Source organism: Nuphar pumila, chromosome 12, assembly GCF_984573655.1.
Source record: "Nuphar pumila chromosome 12, dmNupPumi1.hap1.1, whole genome shotgun sequence".
Classification (NCBI taxonomy): domain Eukaryota; kingdom Viridiplantae; phylum Streptophyta; class Magnoliopsida; order Nymphaeales; family Nymphaeaceae; genus Nuphar; species Nuphar pumila.
Genome location: NC_143260.1, coordinates 18,141,326 through 18,159,017, shown reverse-complemented (window position 1 = coordinate 18,159,017; position 17,692 = coordinate 18,141,326). Strand labels below are relative to the sequence as shown.

The following is a 17,692-nucleotide window of genomic DNA, read 5'->3' as shown; positions in this document are numbered from 1 at the left end:
AAATATGTGATTTTACTGCATTATTTATAAAGTTACAATTAAAGAAGATTTACATAAGTTAAATTTGTACATTTCGCGAGGACCACAAAAAATATGGTGTGAATGTACATTTTAAATGAGGATTACAAAAAGGAGAAGGAAATGAGGTATGCACGGTCTTCACGACTTTAGTATAAAATAAGTGATTTTACTAAAGTATTTGCAAAGTTAGGATCATAATGAGGTTCGCAAAACTTGTTTTTGTGTGCTTCGTGAAGACCGCAAAAAAATTATGTGTGAACATACATTTAAGTGACGATTAAAGAAAGGAGAAAAGTTTGCATGGTTTTCCGCAACTTTGATATAAAATATGTGATTTTACTAAGATATTTATAATTTTACGATTAACAGAAAAGACCGCATAAATAACATAATTTTTTATGTGTTTCTTAAGAACCGCAAAAAAATATGTGCGAATATACAATTATGTGAAGTTTTGCCTTAACCGAAGGGCAAAACGATATATCACACAAACTTCGTGATGTTTGTTTGTGCAAAGAGTAAAAAGGTCCTAAAAAGTTTCCTATTTGCAGCTATGAGCAGCGGGTGGATTTCAAAAATTTTAAGGCATTTGGAGAAATGGGCGGTTATTTTTTGTAATATATATGCACCCAACCTAATCTGTCGATTAAGAAGAAACCAATATGTAATTTGCTTAAGCGTTTGTGGCATACTGATTATGGTCTGGACATGGAGATAGCCACTTTTACCAGGTTTTTTTCTTACAAAGAGAGAAGATGCGGAACTGAAAATGGTGCAACCGTGTAATATCTGAAACAAGGGCAATTAGTTTGCAATTAAACAAAAAGAGAAATTTAATAACCATCAAAACCGGATCTCAATTTTAATACATTTTTAAAGTCCCAAAAAGAACAGGAAAAGTTAGAACTCCTTAAAAGAAAAGAAAAGGAATAAACGAAAATTTTAATGACGATACAACAAAATCTCAATTTTAGTGCATTTAAAGTGCCAAAACCAATAGGAAAAAGGTGTTCTTTTATATGAAAAAACAAATAGGAAAAGTTAGAACCCCTTAAAAAAAAGGGATTAAAGAAGCAAAAAAATTTAGAGAAAAAGAGAAACTATTTTTTTAAGAGAAGAAAAACAGAAATAATTTTTCTTTTTATGACAAGGAACCTCCCCCAAACAAGAAAAACCCGGAGCGGGACCTCACGAACACCCTGCCTTACATAGCCCACCTCTGAAAGCTAAGGACACAACCCCTGTACCGGCAGGTTTTGATCCGTGCCTTCATCTCAGCATCCTCTCAACAACCCTGCTGGCCACGCAGCCCAAACCCGTAGTGGTAGGAGCTGTCAGTGCACGTTTCCATGTGGTGGGACGTTGCATGTAGGGATGGCAGTGGACCGGGGGAAAGCGGGGCCCCGCCCCGCCTCGCCCCGTTTGGACTGGGGATGAAGGGTATGAAACGGGGATGGAGGCGGGGGTGGAGGATAAAATCCATCCCCGCCGCGGAGGCGGGGCGGGGGTGGACGTGCACTTTTCCCCGCCCCGCCCCGTCCCCACCACGATCCCCGCCTAATCCCCGACCACTTTTCCCCGCAATATCCCCGCCCCGACCACTTTTCCCCGCAATATCCCCGCCCCGCCTCATCCCTGTTTGGACCGGGGATGAAGGGTATGAAACGGGGATGGAGGCGGGGGTGGAGGATAAAATCCATCCCCGCCGCGGAGGCGGGGCGGGGGTGGAGGATAAAATTTTGAGGCGGGGCGGGGGTGGAAACCTTGTCCCCCGCCCCGCCCCACTGCCATCCCTAGTTGCATGTTCAAAACCCCATGGTACGTTGAATAATAACTGGTAGGTGTCTGCCTAAGCCCAGCTGGTCATAAGAAAAAAAAACAGAAACGAATGCTGAAATCATTTTTTGCTTTTCAAAAAAGGAAAAACCTACAGCGTCGGACAAGAATGCTCCTATTGCCACTCCCAGACGCCCAGCGGCATTTTGATTTTAATAATAACATAGCACAAAACTGCACGTCAAATGGCATTAGTTGGGGTTGGTTAACGAGAATGGTGAGCTTTTTGTGCTTGGCTTGTTTAGGCTCAAACCAAGCTCGAGCCAGCTCAAGCTCGCCATCACTTGCTAGTTGGTATTAAATAAAAAATATTTATCGATTGTTCATGTTTGAAAAACATGCATGACAACGGGACAACTCGGACCTCAATATACCCAACACAAGCCATACGTCTCAACAAACTAATTTAAAACATGATAGTTGACATTAATGGCATTTAAGATATACTTATTATTACTTCAAATCATAGTCACAAATCTCGTGATCGGGACTTTTTCAGCAAAAGAAAATCTCACGATAAATGAATAAAACGTGTGTTAGGGGGAAAAATATCGATGTTTAAACTTTAAAAATATATAAGAAAATATACTTAAATATAATAAAACATTAAAATGTAAATAAATATATAATTAATAACCATCCTGTTAATGAAGCAATAATATTGGGATAAAAAAGCAGTATTTCAAAAATAGCACATTCTTTTTGGGATTATATTGGTTTTTGAAAATCTGACGATAAATTAGCAAGATTTTTAAAAATACAGAAATATTTGTGGTTATGCTTCGAACAAGATAAAAGCAACGAATTTGTGGACAATCTAAAAGCAGCGAGTATTTTTTTTTTAATGGAATCTAAAGGCAACGAGTTGATATTCAAATCCCTCGTTCAAACAAGCGCATACTTGGATTGCCAAACCTATATTGAAAAAAAGCAGGGCCAAAGTGAAAAATATCACAACAAAAGCCCTTGTATTGCCAAAATCAGAGTGTCATCCACATTGCTAGGAATCCTGAATTTTATTATTGTATAAAGCATATTAATTGATTGTGACTATTGTCAGCAAGAGGATCTTCAAGACTATTTCATTACCATAAGTGCCTTCCTCAGTTCAGCTGGCTGATCTTTTCACCAAGTCCATTCCACTCTTCAGTTCCAGACCTTGCTGTCAAAACTCGTGATGTTTCCATTCACCATCTCGAGTTTAAGGGGAAGTGTAGAAATAAGTTTTGCACATTGATGCTAGAGGATTTTTTGTTCATTCTTATATTTGTTCATGTCCTTTTAGTCGGGTAGCTTAAGGATATAAACATATTGTCATTTACAATCTTATTCTATAGTTTAATGTACCTTTTCTAATGTAATGAACATGCTACGATCATCGAGCCTTATTCATAGTGAGCGCCATGACGTTCCTAGTCAAAATGCAGTACCTTTGTGTATGTTGCTAGCAAATGATCTAGTATTTGTTACTTAAAAGATGTACCAAAAACTTTGAAACTTTAAAGGAGTAGATTAGAGAGAAGTGATTTAAGAGTTAACAGAACAAACAAAATATATAGAATTCAAGATTGGTGGAAAAAATAAATAAATGACGAAAATGTCATAATAAGATGTAAAATCTTGCAAGACAAAAGTTCTAAAAGTTTCAATAAATTGGTTTAATGATACACTAGATTGCAGCTGGATAACTTGGCAACATGCTAGTGGAGCATTATGTGATAACAAATAACTTTGCAATTAAAAGGACATTCAGAAAGACTGCTACAAAACCAATAATCTTAAATAGTGGAAAATGTTGGACAGCTAAACAGTGACAAAAAGAAAGAAAAGCATGCTGTAGAGATGCATGTTAGGATAGATGATAAGAAAGATAAGATGAATAACGAAATATTAAAAGACATTTGAAAGTACTGTCAATGAAAAAAATAAAGAATGATGTTTAAGATGGTTCGAATATATTGTACAAAGACCTATCACAGTCAATGACCCAATGCAAAATATTGAGACAAAACAAGAAGATTTAAGAAAACAGAAAGACTCACCGTTGAAGACTTGCAAGGTCCCCGGAAGAGGAGGTATAAATGATTGTAGAGCAAATGAGGTTATAATCTAGATATAAAGGAATGGAGAAACAAGACTCATAAAGCTGACTCCATGTAGTTGGGATAATACTTTATGATAATGATGATGACATATAATAAAAGCTAAAATCCTGCATATTAAACAACATAAATCTTTTATTGTTTCAATATTTTTAGTGGTTCCGTGCACATATTTTGTACATACAACCACCAAATGGATGTGTAACCTTATTAAACAATATCTAAATTGTATGTGTACTCTCCCTAAAAACTAACCATGTGTATGGACTAATTCAGACACCAAAATAAAACCAACATATTTACACATGCATATGCACATAAATTTCCTGAATCACCAAAAAAAATCGGAAAAGAAACAAAATTATAAGTGACTTCTTGAAATGTGAACAATTGACAAGCAATAGACATTCCAAGCCAGGTAATATTCATTTAAGGTCAAACTTAATAGCATTGTGTATGTTAGCTCTACAGGAATGAAAGTTTTCTCTGACAACAAATAGAAAGCCAAAGATCACTTTTTTAGGCATGCATGACATGAGTGTGATTGTGCAGATCCAATCTCTAATCCAATGGCAATCATTAATTCTCCTTATATCTTGGCATGGTAGCAAGCATTATTCTCCCTCCTAATGTGAATGCAGAAATTATTTGTCACAAGAACTAGAAGAGAAAAGTAATCATTACTAACTGAAAGAGATATAAAATGCAATTTCCATAAGAGTAACCCCTCAAGTACAATAATGAATGAACAAAAATTGTTCTTGAGAACAAGTCAAGCTTCATGAAACAAGAAATACAAAACTATTTACCTAGAGAGATGGAGAGAGATGCCTCTCAATAGCAAACTAAACAACAGACATGATGGACCAAAGTAACAGCAGAGGGAAAACCTTATGCCTGTGTAATTATTTGGAAATAGGAAAATAATGGACCAAAAGTAACAGAAGAGGGAAAACCTAACAGCCAAGTGTAGTTATTCAGAAATGGAACTATAAGCAGCAATAAATACTAATGATAACAATGATGACCGGGTTCCAATGCAGACCCTACTGGCTGATATACCCATAAATGTTAGCCTGATTGACTGATCATGATTGATGTAAAATCCTAGATTCCATTATCAATCTTTGAGTTTGGTTCAAATACATATTTGATCAGTGATTCCTTGATTGAGAGCAACTCTGGGAACTCATTCTTCAACTTGGTAGCATCCAACTCATTGTTGCTTCGAGGTGCAACTATGACCTTGGCTTGTTCTTCCAGTGTGAAGTTTACCCATTTGAAGCTTGGATCAATAAAGTGCTTGTACATTTCCAGGATCTCATTATGGCTCACTACACCTGGGTTTGTAAAGTTCCATATGCCACTCAGATTTCTTTTTGCCATCTCAATTGATATAGGCAGAAGTTCATCCAAGATGGTCATGCTGTTTGGTATGTTCACCACCTTGTTGTAACGGGTAATTTTTGTAATAAAATTCCGAGGGTTGCTAAGGTCAGATGATATTGGCATTCGGACTCTGAGTGTGCACACATTTTCATATTCATTCAAAAGCTCTTCAACCTGCACTTCACACCAAATAAAAAACGTCAGAAACAGATCACTCAAATTTGAACAATACATAAAGACTAAAAAAAGAAATAATGCAAAAAGACTCGGACTCTAGCATTAAATTACCATTGCTTTGGTTTTTGAATAGAAAGAACCAGTGAAATTTGGCTTGTCCTCTTCTCTGAATCCAATGCCTGATCCTTCTGGGTGTTTAGCATCGTATTCAAATATGCATCCAGTAGCAAAATTCATCATTAGTAGCCCTTTCTCTTTGCACACGTCTGCCAAGTTAAGGGTACCCACAACATTGGTGTGGATGGTCTCAGTCTTGTGTGATTCACACCAGTCAACATTTGGCCTACCAGTGACACCAGCAGCATTAAAAACATGGGTTGGCTTCACGCTGACAATATCTTCCATGAGTTGTGACCTGTCCTCCAATCTGCCTCTTCCATATTCAAATGGTATCCCCTGTTTCTCACATATACTGCCAAGAAGGCCCCCTATCCATCCAGTGCGGCCATAGATCAAGAACTTTAATGGCAATTTTTGAGATATGCTGTTGATCTTGGAAAGCGGAATGACCATAGGATCCTGGTGAGAACTATTTGGAACATGAGAGATCTGCACATTGTAATCTTCAGGCCTATCAAATTGCCTCTCAGTTCCTGCCATCATCAGCATTCTTGGGTGTGGCACCAATGCACCTGACACATCGCCCCACCAATCTGGGTGGCAAATATACCACTCCATCGTCTTCCTCAGCCCCTCTTCCCATGTTGTTCGCTCAGACCAACCCAAGTTTTTCAATTTCTGATCATCCAAAAAGTACCTCTGATCATTAAATGGTCTATTCTCAACAAAACGAATAGCCCTATCTGGGTCCAATGAGAAAAGCTTGCAAATATCTTTTGCAAAATCAAGCACTCTCCTTTCCTTTTTGGTTCCAATGTTGTACACATGGCCAACTTCTCCTCTATGGAGAATAACTTCAAAAGCCTCTGCCACATCCTCACAGTAAAGATAACTTCTAACATTTGAGCCATCCCCATGAATGGGAAGCTCTTTCTTCGCCATTGCTAAAAGAATAAACTTTGGAATAAGCTTTTCTGGAAACTGATTAGGGCCATAAACATTATTTCCCCTTGTGGTTATAACAGGTAACCCATAGGATCTACCATAGGCCATGACCAGCATTTCAGCCCCAGCCTTAGTTGCAGAGTAAGGATTTGTTGGAAGGAGCTGGGAAGCCTCATGGTTCCCAACAACAGCATGTTCATCAGTTTCACCATAGACTTCATCAGTGCTCACATGAATGAACCTCCTGATCTGGCCAGTCACTTTACAAGCTTCTAAAAGGACATGAGTTCCATAGATATTATTCTTTGTGAACTCAAAGCTGTTACCAAATGAATTGTCGACATGGGTTTGTGCTGCAAAGTGCATTATGGTGTCAATACCCTCTGTGATCAGAAGGAAGTTCACAAGGTCAGCACTACCAATATCTCCTTTAACAAACTTGAAGTTGGGAGAGGATCTTGATGGGTTGAGATTCTTGAGGTTGGAACAGTAGTCAAGTTTATCAAGAACCACAATCTTGTATTGAGGATAGTTTCTGATAAGCCGGTTGCAAACATGAGAAGCAATAAAACCTGCAGCCCCTGTGATAAGGATGTTCCTAGGAGTGTATCTGCCTGCCTGGGCTGATTGATGGCTAATTGTTGACATCTCTTACTGTTTCTGCATAGGGTTAGAAGGAACTCAGACAAGTAAATGACAAATACTTTAAAAAAGAAAAACATCCGAAAGTACCAAGTCAATATATTCATTTTCTAACAGATAGGGAATAAATCAAGAGCCAAAAAAGTAGAAACAATAAGGGGAAAGAAAACCTAAGAAACCAAAGATGAATCATATCAGCAGCAGTATACAGAAACTCTAAGAAACCGAAAAAAAAAATATTAAAACCGAGAGTACTACTTTTTCATGCCAAAAACATGATCCGTGAAGATATGTTGGACTATTGCAGGAATTGCAGAAAGAAAAAACTAATACCTTAAGATTTTCGGTTTATTAGACTGAAAGAGAAGAAAAAGAAGAAATGACTGCTTTAAATTCCAACTGAAACAAATGCAGGAGTCTGTTAAACAATAGATGTCCGGATAGGAATCCCCCAATAGTTGCAAGATCCACTATAATCTCTAAGCAAATTTTCAAATTAAAAGGATTTCCAATGTGATTTCTCTACTATTTTAGCTTAAGTCACAATCTTTTGAATACGAAAAATTGATGGATAAGTTACTAATGAGACTTTTATTTAAAGAAACTATCTTAAAAAAGGAAAAAGGAAAAAAAACAAGGGGCGTTAGCCACAAAGAAAAAAGAGAAACAAAAAACAGCAAAAACTGGTGCAGGAAACCCCACAAAATAACAAAATGTAAGATTGACATCAGAACAATATAATATCTCAGATCTAATCTGGACGCAACTTAGAAAGAATTACACATGATAACCATTCACTGAAGCAGATCAACAACATCGAATTGCATTATCCTCCACAAGAAACTAGCTGAAAATACCACATCCCGACATAGATCAAATCTAGGCAAATCCAACTACGTTACTTGTGACATTATGCTGAGAAAAGGAGAACACAATAGGAACAGCAGCAGCAGCGCGAAAAGATCATTTTTTTCAGAACATAAATTTCACAAAATGGGTACTCAAGATCTAGGCCAACAGAGTAAACCCCATGAAGGAAAAGAAGATAAATTAAAAACAGATTCAGAAATAAACAAACATGCATTTTACCGAGATGCGATGAACTCACCGAGATGAGATCCAAGAGGAGCCAAAGAGAATGCGAGTGGCGCCGATGGAGGGTGGGAGAAAAGACAGATCAACGATATTGGATCTGGTGGTTGGAAAGAAAAAAAACCTTCTTTTAGTGCAAGAAAGTAGTAAGGAGGGAAGGTGGGCTTTGAGAGAGAGAGAGAGAGAGAGGTAGTTAGGGAGTCCAAGAACTAGCGGATATGGTTGTGGCACAATCTAACCATCAATTTCCTAAATAGCAGGCAGTGTCAGAGAGAGAGAGAGAGACATGCAAAGTTTAGCGCGTCCCTGCATTGCAAGTTCCTCCTAATTGGTAACTGCTCAAGAGACATGCTTGGAAATTTATTCAAAACGTCTCAAGAAAATTCACTTCCTCGAATATTGAAATTATACTATTAAAGGTTTAAAGAATGTAATTACTACTAATACAAATGCTATTTATTGACCTTTTACACTAAAATAATAGTTAGCAATAATAAAATAGTAATTCCCCTAAATACCATATTTGACATTAGAAGGTCGTCACGTACTCCTTTTATGCCACCAAATATCATGGGCCTACCTTGTCCAGTCATGCTATTGAGGGTGTTGCATGTAAAGCAATTTTTTATTTAGGAATTTCGGGATTTCTTGATAAAAAAAAAAAAGAAATTCAGGATTTCGAGAAAAAAAAAGGAAAACATGATTATTTGAAATAATGCCATGACAATACGCTTCATAAAAAGTGCACATTGCACAAGCCCAAGAGTGTGAAACCAAGCCTTGCAAGAAACGAAGCATATGAAACCAAAAAGCTTTCTTTGATAAGTTTTGCCTCCTTGCTCATGAATAGTCTTAATGTTATTTATATTTAACAATAATAATAAAAAAGAAATAATCATCACACGGTGAGGGATTGTAACCTACACTGAACCTATTCTTGCTTGAACACGCATGCTAATGGCCAGTTGCAAGTTACAAATTTTAAGAACATTATAAATTCACAAAGGCAGCATGGAATTGCAATTCAAGATTTCCAACTTTTGGATTGTGGGAATTAGAAGCTTCCCCAACCATATGGAAGCTAAATGTGTTAAAAATAAAAGAACATTCACATTTCTCCTAGCATTTGGTCATTTCCACAAACTACTATCAGATATGAACAATATGAATCACCTCTCGTTTTAAATCATCATCCCCAAGTACCTTCCTGGGCGCTTTCATCAATATGATATTAAACTCCTTTGAAGTAGTGCACTAAATTTATTGTTATCTGCACAAGTCAAGGGGCTTCAGAAGGAATAGGAAACAACGGTGAAAACCACATCATTTTTATTTGTTATTGCTCAAAGAATTGTGAGTTTTCATGAAATTGTAAATACTTAAGAAGATAGGCATTGCATCCATTGAAAATAAGATGAGTGAGAATCTTAGAAAGATGGAGAAATGGAAAAATATATTAGCTAAAAGAGGTCGAGGTAGGCCTAAGAAGACTTGGATGGAGATGATAAGAAAGGATATGAAATCTTTGAACCTCACCGAGGACATGACATTGGATAGAAATGATTTGAGGAAAAGCATTCATGTGGAGGACCCAAAATGATTTTCTTTTTGGTTCATATCGCCGACCCCAATTGTTTGAGATGAAGGCGTTGTTGTTGTTGTTGTGTTAGACGGATCCCTACCAGTTATACAACCATACCATTTGGGGTTCGAACTTGCAACATCCAAACACAAAGGAACGTGCACCAACAGTTCCTGTCAGATAAGTATAAGTGGAGCCCCGTTAGTGAATTTGCTGAAAGTGCAAATCCAACTATTGCACGGCGATCACTCAAGGTCTTGTGTGTTGCATTCTGGTATAAAGGAAAAGGCTTTACATGAGAATGGGCACTGATTTTTAAAAAATTCAGCCAACTCAGACCATGTGAAAGCATTCTTGGAGGAGGGTACGTATGAATTGATTTACAAAACAAAATAGTTTGTGGTGGGAAAAAGTAGAGCCCACTTGTGCCATGACACTTTTCCACCACCATAATGATTTGATGTTTCTTTCATTCATGATGAGAAAGTGTTGTTGCCTGCTTAACACTTTCTCATGAAAGTTGCATGAAACAAATAAAGACAATAGTTAAAATTGGCAGATTAAATCTCTCTCTATAGACAGTATATAGGCCGGACCCAATTCAGACTTTTATTAGACAAGGATGCCCAAACATGACTAACAAGACACCTAACTTCCGGCCCCACCCCAACGACTAAAGGAGGCGCCTAATGCTCTCTTTTTCTAGTCACTCTGATATGAGAGAGAGGGAGAGAGAGTGACGCTTATTTTTATCCATGACACTTACCATAATATTGGCGTTATGAACCAATTACTGATAACCTATCAAAGATTTAACTAAGGCAATTACTATTTACATAAATGGTGTTTATTCGATGTGTCAGGAATGTGGTCCATCGATGATCACAATCATGTGGCCAGAACCAAATTCTAGCATGTGTAATTTAACTGAGAATGAGGTAGATAGCACTAGCAAGCAAGTGCAGTATGGTGCTGAAAAAAAAAAAAAAGGTAAAAAAACGGTGTGACAATGGCAATACATTCAAATATATAATATATTAGCCTGTATAGGAGATTAGAAAACTATTAAAATCTTTACAACCTAGATTATGTATACTGCCTAATTCCTTGATAATTATTATCCATGAAATCGGTTTCTCCTACGGCCTATAGAGGTAAGGATGGTGCTGATTTTTACCAACGGTAGGATCTGTCAGTGCATGTCTCCCTGTGGTGGGAGGTTGCAGGTTCAAAACCCTGGTGGTACGTTGAATAATAACTGGTGGGGTATGCCTAACCCCAGCTTGCCTTTCAAAAATAGAAAGAAAAAAAAGGATGGAGCTGATTTTCAGTGTTTGAAGTCTTGTTTTGCAAGCAGACCCTGCAGATGTTCTCAGCATGATTCATTTGCTAGGAATTGGCTGTCAAATAAATTTTTTTATGAAAAATATAATCTTATGAACCTCAAAATTTAAAAAAAACTTTGAAGCCATTGAATTTCAAAGCTTTATAAAAACCTGCTCACATGTTGTATATAAAAGTCCATCCTTATTAAAGAAAATCATATAGATCACATGTATAAGGTCAGATTCTAAAATAAAAAAAAAAAACTGAAGGTTGTTATCGTTGTTGCAAACCTGTTGAATTACCTAAATTACAATTAGCATAGGGCACCCTTATTAATGCATGCTATTGATGCATTATATGTAATGATTCGTAATGAGCCAAATGATGAGACTATCCACAAATCCACTTAAAAGCATGAGTCTCAACATGTGAAAGCACATGGATCAAATTTCTACACATTTAGTATGTATGTTGTCCAATGGCACCATAATAAGGGAAATACTTATTATTTATCATCTCTGATTCAAATGGTTTGGCCCCTTCGGATGTTAATTTGACCAATAAAATTTTTAAAATTATAAATTACCAATGTGTGTAGCTGCATAGTGTCTTTCTTGAACTGCCTCTTAATAATCTTCAAATCAAAATGATCCAAAATCCTAGGGGGTTGCCACATAGCCACAAGCTTGTGGATAGGGAGCTTTCCCCATCCCAAGTTCGAACCCAAGCGGGCTCTTCCTAGGGTTACAAAGAAGTATTTACATAGATTTTTGATACCAGGACGGCAATTCTAGGTATGACAGATTATGCATAGCATGAGTAGGAGTAGGTCTGAGATCTGGGAATTAAATAGTTTATCTGTGTTATAAATAATAAAAAAAAAAATCAAAATGATCCAAACATATATGAATGAAAATGAACCTGGTTTGTACCACCAATGTGGTATCCCATGTGGTAAGCAGGGTCTTGTGTCAAGCTAAAGGCCCAGGATCGAATCCCTCTGCCACATGGTGCGGCTGTTGTTCTGGTAGGGGTCCGCCTAACCCCAGCTTGCCTTTAAAAAAAAAAATAATAAACCGGGTTTGTTGGGTGTCATTCTCTACAGTATAAATATGATTGATACTTCCAAATTGGGGAGAAACTTGAATTTGGCCAGACATACTTTTAAGGCCTATGACTGTCCTTGACCTTTCCATATCATCATATGATATTGAAGGAAGACTGTAGTATGTATTAGAAAAAAAAAATCACACATTTTAAAATAATGGGAGACCTGGCCCTCCAGCTTGGTGGGCAAGTTGCATTCTCCTATTAAATGTGATTGCAAAGCTGATGTCTTGGCTGCATTATTCGATGAATGAGATGATTAGATGATGTTTACTTGGTGTGAAAGTCATTAATGCCATGAAATTCAAAGCCTTATTGAATGCAATTTTTTCCAAAACTGACAAAAATTATACACCCATCAGAAGAAAATTAATAACGGAACGGTGAGCAGGATGAACCATAAATATATATATATATATATATATATATATATATATATATATATATATATATATATATATATATATATATATATATATAAGACACTATTCAGTGTTTTCCCCTGAATGTCACTTCAAAACTTTAATGTTATAATGTCACCCACATGGGATCCCATTTAATGTTTTTTTTTATGATATAAAACTCTCCTCTAAAATTGTATTGCTTAAAGAGTCTGCCACCTGCTTCAGGTGGGGTCATTGACACCCACGAGTTTACAACATCCACACACTTTACTAAAAGCGAGCACCTTCTCCCCAAGCCCACTGATCTAATGCCCTACTATTGAAGATACCAAAAGAACATGTATCATATTCACCATATCAGTTTGCTACTTATTGCACTCTCATTGGCTCACCCGTTGGATTGTAGTCATGGCTTCCTACTTTTTCATGTTTATATTGGAAAAATCATGATTTGAACTTGGAAAAGTATTTTGAAATGTCATTTGAAAACTCAGAGTTCTGAGAAAATTTAATCTTGAGAAAGACTTATAAATTTTTAAGAAAATCGATTTCTCTGAAATGGAATTGGGAAAAGAGTTTGAAAATGATGCAAATTGAATGAATGAATATGAATTTGAAAGATATTTCATTGAGGAATTGGGAAAATCCTTTTGAGTTTTGAGAAATGCAGTGCATTTTTTAAATTAGACTATGAGTGTAGGCTGAATGTGGCTAATACGAAGATCATAAATCTTGGTTTTTTTCGTATTCTGACTATGGCCATAAATACGAATCCCACCAAATTTGTGAACTCCCTAATAGCTCATGCACATGTCATTCATGTCAACCATAGTGATTTTGGAAAATATGCATATGCATCATACATCGGATATTGAAAATTGTAGAAATTAAGCTATATGCAATGCAGTCTTATTCTAAGTTGAAAAGTAACTCTTATTTCAAATTATTACATCTGATATTACATTGAATTGAAATAAAAGAAAATAAAAGTCTTCTTCCTGGATATTCCTGCAAAACTAGAAAACATGTTAGCACAGAAATATAGTTTTTTCTGAATTTATCTGAAAATATTAGAAATTATCAGATATTATCCAAATATAAACCCAAATTCATACCCCCTTTGATATAAATATGAGAAATAAGTAATAAAAATAATAAAATAAAATAGAATACAAAGGGTTGTAAGGATACCCCCACAAGCAAATCGAGCTAGATGTCGGGTGTGACGCTTCATGACCTCTATGAGCAGTGGCTTATGGTGCAATGTGTACATAAGATTGTGCAATGCGCCAATGTTTCATGTGCCCCATTACTACCAGCATTTTTTTCATGTTTACATACACGTTATATGCATGAGTAGTGATTACATAAGACATGACGTGATTGTGTGTTCGGGAGCCAAAAATCTTATGAGTGATCACCCTTATAACTGGGGACAGGTCACTAGACCCGAGGGTGTCCCTTTTTCTTAACAGGGGCAGTCATGACGTGGTCTGCAGCAGTTGGATAGAATACGGTAATCATTAGAAAGGGTCACTTTTAATGGTTACATATTTTCGGTAAACTAACTATAAATCCAAGGGCCGTAACCCTTGAGTCAAAGGAGCATTTCTCTTTTGGACACACCTTAATCCTACCTCCTTTGAGTATTAGAAGAAGGATCCTAGGGTCTGGTGGTTCTACGGATGATGCAAGTGCATGAAAAATGCAAAAAGTTACATATTTCTAAAAAACATAAAATCTTACAGTGAAAGGCTAGAGGTTGTGATTCAAAGTAAGTGCTCTTGGCGATTTATTATGTAGTTGTCGAGTCTACCCTCTTCCATAATCTAACAGTGGTCTCAGAGCGCAGATCAGTACACCTTGTCGATGCTCGAATCAACCCCTGGTGTGCGCGTATTGGCATAGGGACAAACCATGATCGATCTCAAAAGAAAACAAAATACAAGAATTTTGCAAACCGAGGTCAGTGAAATTTTCTGTTATTCCTTGACAAACAATGATAATATAGAATCCTGTTTGTAAATTAGAAATGGTTATTCCTGAAGGACTTTTCCAATTTTTATGGTGAACAATGTCGAAGTGCTCATCATCAGAGTGCCCACAGTTAGAGAGTTCTCAACGAGCCCTATCCACTCTTCGTTGTGAAACAAGATACAGAGAGTGTGATTAAAATAAAATAAAAAAGGGAATTTTTGAGCATGCCTGAAAAACTTGGTGTTGTAAAAAAATTCAGTGTCGCTAGAGATGTCGACAATTGCCGACGAAGATAAAACTCCAATAACAGTTTTCTGAGTGCTCAAAAACCGTCCATCGTTTAGTGGTGTTCGATTGCTCAAAAGAGGGAAGAAAACCCTATTTTTTTAGGGATAGAGAAGGAGATGATTGAGAGAATAGAAGAGAAATGGCAGTCGACATCCAGTGTTCAGGAAGACTTTGCCAGAGATCCTTTTTATTTCTAGCTATTGATTCATCAAAAATCTCCTCTTTTGTCGAAAAATGATTTCCATCTTTATCGGCACTAACAACCGGAGCTCAAGGAGGCTGATCAAGAGTCTCTCTATCTAAGAAACTGAATCACACTCTCAGTAAGTTTTATCATGTGTCGCTGCTCGACGATGGCACTAGCTATAAAACCTGAGATTTTCTTGACGATTAAAATGAATATATGATGGAGTATTGATGTGATTATAACTATAATTGTGCATTCTTGATCTTCTTAAAATTCTTGATTTCATGATATTCTTGATTCTCTTGACTTTCTTGATTTTCTTAATTTTGATTAATTATGAATCTTTGTCTCAAGCTATGAATAATAGTTCAATAATAATCGAAAAAGATAAATTATGAAGACTTTATGAGTTTGGTGTGGTTTGAATCCTGAACTTCGGTTCTAGATCCAAAATCGTCATTTGGATCCAAGTTGAATCTGAGGTGCAGTTCAATTTGGATCCAATTTAAAATGTTATTTGGATCCAATGGATATATTTTGGACTCTCATAGGGGACGTCCTATGTAGACCCTATTTGGATCCAAGAGTCCAAATGGATTAAATTATGAAACTCTGTCAGTATGGATTAAATTATCATCTAGTTTTAAATTCATAAAAATAATAAATAGAAATAATTAAGACTTTTAATTTAAATATTTTTAAAGCTATAAATAAAGGGATTAATAGGGTGGGACGTCACACACCTCTAGAAGAGTCCACATAAGTTGGATAGGCTGAAGTTAGTTTTTGAAAAGTCAAACCTAATTATCTCACTAAAATTTTTTTTTTAAAAAAATCAATATACTTAAAGAATTAGGAGTCTAGAAGTTAAGGTTCTCTCTAGAATGGACTCCTCTCCCCCTCCACACGATTTTGGAGAGGGAGGGTCCAGATTAAATCAACCTAGGGTTGGAAAGGGGATATAAATACCCCACTTACACACACCTCACATCTTTTGAGAAAAAAAATCTTCTTCTTTTTCTTCTTTGTGGTTTTGGTTCCTCTCACCTCCAAAACGTCTAGGAGGTCTGAAGAAGACTTGTCTAGCCATTAAACATGCACTTACCTCGTTGGTGGTGGTAGAGTAGAAGTCAAATTATCTAATTTCCTCGTTCTACCTTAAAGATCTATTGATTCACAGGTAAGATTTATGTAGCCGATGCTCCTTACATGCATGAAGCATGCATGTCTAGATTATTTTAGTTTTCAACAGCATATGGATATGTTTTGATCTATTCTACATATTTTCTTAGTTAAAAAAAATATTTCTTGGGTTCGAAAAAGATAAATAATAAGTTTTTCATAAAAACGATTTTGAGAAACATGCATAATTAGGGTTTTGTTGTTATTTCGTATTATATTCAATCATAACGTAATTTTGATGGTGTTATTCATGTGTTAATTCATATTATGTTAGATCAAATCTAAAATAATAATATTTCAAAGGTTTTATGATCTTAAAAAGGGTTTTACAAACATGTTTTCTGAGAAACTATAATTTATAATGTTTGATATATTATTCCTGACCAGTTTCAAAAATAAATCAATATTTTCTTGAATATCAGTTCAAAAAATCTAAATAAAATTACTATGATGATCTACACGTCTTGATCTTGAATTTAGAATTTTTTTTTATCTGCTTTGAATTCGTATTGATGAAGATACACTCATTTTAACAGAGCCTCAGTTTTTTGCTCTGGTTACAAGAGGGTTTTGACCTATCTCTAGTAAAAGATGCAAACACCCTTAAAAATGACTTCAAATATTTTATAAATATTTTGGATGAATCTTAATACATAATAACAAACTATGTAAAAAGGGTTTTGTCAAAAACATTCTATATAAATTCCAAGAAATACATCAATCTGGTAAAAATTTTCCAGACTATAGATTATGGATTGAAACTCTATCAGAACAGGGTTTTGTAAAAGATTTTTATTTAATTTTATATTTATTATTTTTGAGATTTTTTTTTGTGTTATGTTCTTGACAAGTACAAGTAATCACAATAAAAATACCATAATTTTATATGAGTTTTGTTATTCTTGACAAATTTTATAAAAATGGGTCAATAGGGATTCAAGTTTCTCTTAAGACTTATGCTTGTGTTTAAGTAGTAACATGTTAGAGACCTATGCTTTTAATATATTCCTGCCATGTATTGCATATTATCAGTATATATTAACCATATTGCATAAAAAATAATGTGTTGGACATGTAAGAAGATCTGAATGAAGGTTTATGTGAATTATATGTGTAAGACATGACTCAATTCGTATTGTCTTACAAATTAATTATTTTGATTAATTTCAAAGGCAAGTACTTTTGTTATATGATTATATTCAGCATGTTAATTTGTTAGATCTTTGAATTTATGTTTGATTTAATGTATATTCGATGACTTCTTCACAATAGAATTAAGACTCTGATTTCTCAAAAATCAATTTAAGGTTTTTGA

At 35.7% G+C, this 17,692-nt stretch overlaps 1 protein-coding gene across 2 annotated transcripts; it reads right to left on the bottom strand.

Annotated features, from left to right (window-relative positions):
* Positions 1-4,646: 4,646 nt before the first annotated feature.
* LOC149820181 (trifunctional UDP-glucose 4,6-dehydratase/UDP-4-keto-6-deoxy-D-glucose 3,5-epimerase/UDP-4-keto-L-rhamnose-reductase RHM1-like) lies at positions 4,647-8,710 on the bottom strand. 2 transcript variants are annotated; one of them, XM_089982034.1, is made up of 3 exons: positions 8,341-8,710; positions 5,637-7,250; positions 4,647-5,522 (listed from the first exon to the last, which is right to left on the bottom strand). In XM_089982034.1, exons 2-3 carry the CDS (start codon positions 7,236-7,238, stop codon positions 5,067-5,069), a joined length of 2,058 nt encoding a protein of 685 aa, XP_089838160.1. In that variant the 5' UTR covers positions 7,239-7,250; positions 8,341-8,710; the 3' UTR covers positions 4,647-5,066. The 2 variants fall into 2 exon arrangements, with proteins under 2 accessions (XP_089838160.1, XP_089838161.1); XM_089982035.1 differs by having other exon boundaries at positions 5,637-7,244; positions 8,322-8,434.
* Positions 8,711-17,692: the final 8,982 nt, after the last annotated feature.

What these genes read in the sequence shown, in the direction of transcription:
- LOC149820181 (XM_089982034.1), bottom strand. Translation starts at nt 7,238, where the DNA reads ATGTCAACAATTAGCCATCAATCAGCCCAGGCAGGCAGATACACTCCT. An exon ending in ATTCAAAAACCAAAGCAATG is followed by an intron (nt 5,523 to 5,636) that starts GTAATTTAATGC and finishes TGTGAAGTGCAG; the next exon opens with GTTGAAGAGCTTTTGAATGA.